This window comes from Nanorana parkeri, unplaced genomic scaffold (assembly GCF_000935625.1).
Source record: "Nanorana parkeri isolate BGI_ZX_2015 unplaced genomic scaffold, ASM93562v1 scaffold2344, whole genome shotgun sequence".
In the NCBI taxonomy this organism is placed as follows: Eukaryota; Metazoa; Chordata; class Amphibia; order Anura; family Dicroglossidae; genus Nanorana; species Nanorana parkeri.
In genome coordinates this window covers 163,413-170,732 of record NW_017308612.1, presented here as the reverse complement: position 1 = coordinate 170,732, position 7,320 = coordinate 163,413, and the positions used below count along the sequence as shown (strand labels likewise).

At 43.8% G+C, this 7,320-nt stretch overlaps 1 protein-coding gene across 1 annotated transcript; it reads right to left on the bottom strand.

Annotated features, from left to right (window-relative positions):
• Positions 1 to 6,405: 6,405 nt before the first annotated feature.
• On the bottom strand, positions 6,406 to 7,320 carry LOC108801475 (olfactory receptor 5B12-like). Its single transcript, XM_018573360.1, has one exon. It carries the CDS (start codon positions 7,318 to 7,320, stop codon positions 6,406 to 6,408), a length of 915 nt encoding a protein of 304 aa, XP_018428862.1.

The window sequence follows — 7,320 nt, the reverse complement described above, 5'->3', positions numbered from 1 at the left end:
TCAGCCATACCAGCCTGAAGTGAATAGCCGAACAGTGTTCTCCTCACTTCGCTTGAGGTCGGTTAGTCACTCGGCTGCCTGTGGCAGCTTAGTGAATAGACCCCTATGTTTCTGGTATAGAAAAGTGGTTTTTTTTGGTTATGCATATTTTCTTGTCATGTGATATTAAAAAAGTAACAAACAGAATAGATAAAAACAAATAAAAAAAAATGATAAAAAATAGAGATAAAAAAGCAGCAGAAAAAAATAGATCAGTTGAGAAGTTGAGGAAGGAATTAATTTGGCTGATTACGGTTGAGTAAGGCATATGCATCGGCTCGACTGAGCCGAGGTGAAAGCCGAAGCTGGCCGAACGGCTGGCCATTGGCCGGCCGACAGCCTGCTTCTGACAGCTGGGCAGAGCCAGGCGTCATCTTACGGCTGGCTCCGGCCACCTGCAGAGAGATCAGTGTCCCTGGTTACCAGGTAACCAGGGACGAGGTCATTACACACTGAGAACCCGGCCGGGCCACTATGATATCACAGCGGCCTCTCCGTGTTCTCAGTGTGTAATGACAGATGGCGTTCCTGGTTACCTGGTAACCAGGAACGCCATCTGTCATTCCTCCAGCCTGAAGTGAATAGCCGAACAGCATTCGGCTCACTTCGCTTGGGGTCGGTTAGTCACTCGGCTGCCTATGGCAGCTTAGTGAATAGACCCCAATGTTTCTGGTATAGAAATATGTTATGCATATTTTCTTGTCATGTGATATTAAAAAAAGTAACAAACAGAATAGATAAAAACAAATAAAAAATAATGATACAAAATAGAGATAAAAAAGCAGCAGAAAAAATAGAGAAGTTGAGGAAGGAATTCATTGGGCTGATTAGGGTTGAGTAAGTTTTATTAGGGAGTTCAATAGGAAAATATTTTATTAAAAAAAACAAATTGTCAGGATTCTTAAGGTAATCTAATATGCAGATCAAAGGTCACCTATAAATGAAATAGTAAATACAATGACACCTTACAATGATTCATCAATAAGACCCTTCACACACGATTCATTGATTCATTTACACAATGACCACTGCAGACTATTTTCAAGAGTCATTTCACACTGGGGGTTGCTGCGTATTAACAGCCAGACCAAATGGGGAGCAGTGGCAGGGGGAGAGGAGCGTGACGTAAGAGATGCATCCTAAACACTTAGTTGACATTTTGGGGGGAATTTATCCTTTATATTCAAAAGTGGTGAATAGCCAGTCATATTCTGCATAAAAAACATACACTATATTACCAAAAGTATTGGGACATCCCAGTAACAGGTGACCGCAAAATATTTAGTAGCAAGGAAATGTCACGGGCGGACTTATTGCGCAGGTGACAACCTATCACGGCACCATGCTTGTAGTCACTGAGCTCCTGAGAGCAACACATTCTCTCACCAATGTCTGTAGAAGCGTCTGCATGCCGAGGTGCCTCATCCTATACACCGGGGGCCATGGAGGGGATTGGAACACCATGATTTGGAGGGGGAGGGGCCCAATACTTTTGGCAATTGTAACGAGCCCCTTGCTCGCTCGGTTCCACTCTCCCGGCACTCCTCTGCTACTAATGGATCAGAGGTCAGACCGCAACGTCTGATCCTTCGATCGTCCGATCGTCCGATAATCCGGGATTGGAACTACAGCTATGTGCCGTTCCAATCCAGCTCAGAACAAACACCAGGCAGGCTGTATGTAAGTTCCAACAGGGATCTGCTTTATTGAAGACACACACACACTTTTATACACAACAGTTTGAACAACCCGCCCAAACCAACACCTTCCTATTGGTCATGCAAATGAAGGCTTGAAGCGGAGTCAGCAGGGATTGGTCCGATAACTTGAAGGGGAGGGCTGATATGTGTGGCCATGCAAAGGAGGACTTGAAACAGGGTCAGCAGGGATTGGTCCGATAACTTGAAGGGGAGGGCTGATATTGGTAATGACACAGAGAAGTCCCAGGAGATAATTACATAAACACAGAACAATGCCTTCCTTCCAGACCCCGGAGCCGTTGGAGGGGATTATCCTTAAGACAAACTGTGACCAATGACACAAACACAGAGTGATTCAACCCTAAGACAGGGTGGAGGACCCACCACTGTGTAATATAGTCAAGGAGACATGGTTCAGTATTCCAAGGACCATGACAGCAATATATAGTGTATTTGCTACATGAATGATCTTAGAATAACAAGGGATTTGTTTAAACATAAAACAAAGGTGATGGGGAAGAGATAGATGTATGAGGCAAGGGCAGAATGCTCAAACGTTGGACAGGTAGACTATACGTGGTGGTTATTCATCTTCAGTCTGGTGGGTGAATGGAAAAGAGTGATTGCTGACCAGGCTAAAATAAGAAAAAAAGACTGTGTAACATAGTTACATAGTTACATATTATTTGAGGCTGAATAAAGACATAAGTCCATCAAGCTACCCATAATGGGGCAACTTACACAAGATCCTCTCTTGTAGCTCACTTAAGGTCTGGATGAACCGGTCACCATGGATTTTTGGGGTCTACTAAGGCACAGAGGGTGTCTTAGGGGAGCAGAGGGAAATAAAAGGTAACAGAAGATGGTGATAAGGTTGTGAAAAAAAGAAAAAAGGGGGAAAGCACAGTGTTCGCCAGGGAGGGAGGATGAGGAGGAGGAAGGGGGAGGGTAGACAGATAATGATAGAGGGAATGCAGCAACAAAAGCCAGACCCTAACCAGGTAGATCCCAGCTGGAGGTTCTGTGCCATGAAGTGAGTGGTAAACAAACTAACAGTCACAGGTGGTGATTTTTTTTTTTTAGTTATGGTTGTAGGCGGGGTCCACTCTTGGGGTGTTGCGTGTGTGTTTCCTTTGAGTTGGCTGGGTAACCCCATGCATGCAACTCGAAACCAGACACCCCAAGGTCAGGGGCCACGGCCTTGGCCTCGTGCAAACACTCCCACACTACTACGCGTACACAGCACAGGCCCTCATGGCTTCAACCGCCTCTGCGGTCTTCGGCCCTTCCTCCCCCTTAGAGAGAAAGGCCACCATGAATGGCACCCTGTGTCAGGCATAGCCCCATTGCGCACCTACCTTCCTCCGATGGTTACAGCCACGATACAGTCCAACATCACACTCCGGTAGAACCCCACCTTCTCAGAGGTTGGAGGGAGAAGAACCAGTCCACACAGATAGTCTTTTTTGTTGGTTTTACTTGAAGGTATAAACAGAACAAAGTATACGTTTCAGCCACCCCCGGGTGGGATGACGGCACAATTCTTGTTACTTGCTTGGTGTTTCCATTTAGAGAGAGGGAGGTACATCAGCCCAGGTGCAGCCCAGAGTCCATGACTTACTTCAGCCAGAGGCCCACTGCAAATATCGTCAGTCTTCTAGCACTTCACTATTCTCCGTAATCCCATCCTTGTCAGTCCCTGTGGGGAAACTAGGCAATCTTTGTAGCTCTACATAGTCCTAGGCCTGGTCCTGTCCTTCCCATGGACCAGCCTATATTCAAGAAACAGTCTCCCTCCAGAGACTCTGCAAACAGTCTTAGACTTCTGCTCTCCTGTACTCTCTGCCTCCTTCCCCTCTCGGGCGCCCCCTATAAATCAACTCTCCTGGGACACAGAGTCTCCCCAGGCCAGAGCTGCATCTATCTCCAGGGCCCCATGGGGGCATCTAGTGGCCATGGCCATACTGCACCTACCTACATTGTGCCGGAAGCCAGGAGCACCTATCACTTAACAGGACTTTGTATATAGAGGAAAATTTAAACTCGTGTCAGTTGGTCCATATTTGTGTGATGTCATCTTGACTGTTATGGGTAAGCTCTTCCATGTCAGCTACAGTGTTTATATGAGTAAGCCATTCCTGGATTGTAGGGGGTGCAGGGATTTCCAGGGACTTTATAGGGTGGAGGATGAGAGAAGCGGCTTTTAGAGATCTTAGTGATCCAAATGCCTCCAATCTGGAACATCTTATTCCATGCTGGATGGACTTTCAAACTGAATATTTCCTAAATGTAGCTGACCACTGAAGCTTCTAGACATGTAAGATTAATTTTGTTCTGAATTGAAATTTGGAGGAATATTTATTTATTACAGGTGTTTATATAGCGCTGACAATTTACGCAAGCGCTTTACATAATGCACATTCACATATTGGCATATTCGGACATTCAGATGCACACACAATATACAAAGTTTTTTATTTAAAAATAAGTCCATCAATGTAATCCACAGGTCAATAAAGTTGTCCAATGATGTAGATCCTCGTCAATCACGATGGACCATGGCCACTGACTCGCTGAAAGAAAAAATCCCTGCCTCCTGCCCCCATGTTGAATCGTGACAAACTCTTGACGCTTATGACTGGTCTGCAACTGTCAACAAAGGGGCGGAGCAAGTCATGACATCACGGGACTCATTCCGCCCATTTATTTATATTCTGTGACAGCTTTCAGTCCCTAATTTTTTTTATAGGACATTTAAAAGGACTGTGTTGTGTTTTTTTTTTTCATATAAAGGACCTGGTAGTATAGTGTGGTGTGTTTATTTGTTATTTTACTGTTACTGTAACAACTGCCCCTTACTCATTCATGGGGGGGGCAGGATCTGGGTGCCCACTTTATGAAGAAGGGACTTAGATTCCTATAAGCCCCCTGCACACAGACCCCCATAACCACTGAGCCAGGGTTTTGGGAATAGGCTCTTCTCCTCATTAACATGTGGACCAGGTGCTTTTCCAGGGGGTTCCCCAGGTGAAGCACCCTCCCCATGTTGAGGGCATGTGACCTGAAATTGTGTTGGGGGGGCAGCATTATCAGCCGCTAATTTTCTGCTTTGCCAGGCTGCTGCCCGGATCGAGGGTCTGGTAAGGGATTTTGCGGGGACACCACACATTTTTTTTATGCCTCGGGGTTCCCCTTTTAATTCCTACCAGACTTAAAGGGTCTGGTCTGAATTTTGATGAGGACTTCATGCTTTTATTTTTGTCTAACACCTTTCATTTCATTTCTGAAACACATCCAAATGTTCTGTACCAAAAAATTCAGATTCATTCAAATTATTTTTTCCATTTTAAAATTCAGATGTGTTAGAATTTCTGATTATGCTGATATTCACCCGAATTTAAATTCAGAACTAAACTGAACGTAACTTACATGTCTAGAAGATTCGGTGATCAGTTGCATTTAGGTAATATCAGATTAGAAAGTCCATCCAGCAAGGTAAAGGATATTCCAGATTTGTGGCATTTGGATCAGTAAGATCTCTAACAGCCCCTTGTGAAATGAAGGTATGGGCAGTCAGGTTCTTGTCTGCTCACCAACTTCACCGGGCGGAGTTCAACTGACCTAGAGGAAATCAGGGTTCATGTGCAGTGAAGTTAGAGGTCCCATTGGGCTGGAGGTAACAAACCTTTTGCAGATGCTATGAAATGCCTTCAGGGCGGCACTAATAGTCAAGTAGGACAACACGGTTGGTATGAGAGAGCGTTTACTAATCGAAGACCATGTGCCAATTCAAATATCAGAAGTGAATTATTCGATACGAACCTGGCCTTTGTTGGACCTTTGCATATTTTAGTCAAGAATACTCAGGTGTACTTTCTGAAGTCTGGTAACCCAATCCTCCTATGTGTTTAGGGGCTATGAGCATGGCTGTGTTGTTTCTTGCTACAATGTTATTCCAAAGAGCAGAGCAGCAGGGAGAATAACTAGAATTCCTCAAATATTTTCACGAAGTTTGGGAGGGATGTAAGTGTCTTGATGAGAAAAAGTAAAAGATTATCAGTGAAGCTTCAATCTTGAATTTCATGTAAAGGGTAAAAACTAGGATGTTAGGATCCATGTGAAGTCTCCAGAGAAAGGGCTTCAGGGACAGGATGAAGATTAGGGGAAATAATAGGCACCATTGTCTTCTAGCATTACGAATGCAGAAGGTATCCAACAGGTAACTGCTGACCTTTACCCTGGTGGTGGGGTCTTGGCATAATGTAAGAATGTGAGGAACCATCTTGCTTCCCAGATCTATGTGTTGTATGGTGGCTTACATGTTGTTGAATGCTATCCTGTCAAAAATCTTTCATGCATTCCTTGATAGAAGGAACCCTTGGGATCTGGTGACCCTCAATGAATGGTGTAGGGCAATAACCTTCTTTGTTATAAATGACATTGAATCAAGAAGTAAGGAGAAATCTGAACCTGGAAATGTATCTTCCAGTGACAACTTTCTAAGAGGAGACATCCTTTGGATAAAGTAGATCTCACTTACTTCTCTATTCTTGGTAAGGAAAGTGAAGGGAAATTTCCCCAACGAGACTTAAGAAAGTACTTCTGTATCTTTCTAATATCTACAAATCAGGGATTAGCGAAGAAGAATTTTGATTGGAAGATCTTCCTAAAATAAAACACTTTGAAATGCTGCTCTGAAATCCTGGTTCCTCAGACTGTATATCAGAGGGTTGAGTAGAGGAACAATCACGGCATAAAAGACAGACACCCCTTTGTCAGCAGCAAAATGATTATTAGTGTTTGGGCGAAGATAATTAAAAACACCAGAGCAATAAAATATGAAGACCACTGTCAGGTGAGAGGAACATGTAGAGAAAACTTTACTACTTTTACCTTTAACTTGTATTTTCAGGACAGTTTTGAATATAGAGACATAGGGAAAGATGGTCAGTGTTAGAGAACCAACTCCAAGGAAACATCCCAAGATAAAGATGAGCAGAATGTTGATGAAGATGTCACTGCAGGAGATCTGTAACAACTGAGGAAGGTCACAGAAGAAACTTTCTACAATATTTGATTCACAGAATGTTAGTTTCAAGGCATAAAGTGTGTGAACTAAAGAATAGGAAAAACCGAGACACCACGCAATGGATGCCAACTGCACACACACTTTCCAACTCATAATCTGTATGTAGTGTAATGGCCGACAAATTGCATTATATCGATCATAGGACATGACAGCCAACAGGAAAATCTCAGAGGGGGCTAAGAACATGAAGAAGAAGACTTGGGTTATACAAGCCGTTATGGTAATCTTTCTTCTCTGAGTGAGAAGGTCAAATAACATTCGTGGGACGGTGACCGAGGAACAGCAGAGGTCCAAACTGGCCAAGTTTGCAAGGAAGAAATACATAGGGGTGTGGAGGTGAGAGTCACTGACTATGAGGGAGATGATCAGAAAATTCCATGTTATTGTCAGAAGGTAGATGAGAAGGAAGAAGAGGAAGAGAGGGAGCTGAAGAGCCGGAATATCGGACAGTCCAGAGAGGAATAATTCATTCAGAATTGTCCGATTCCCCAT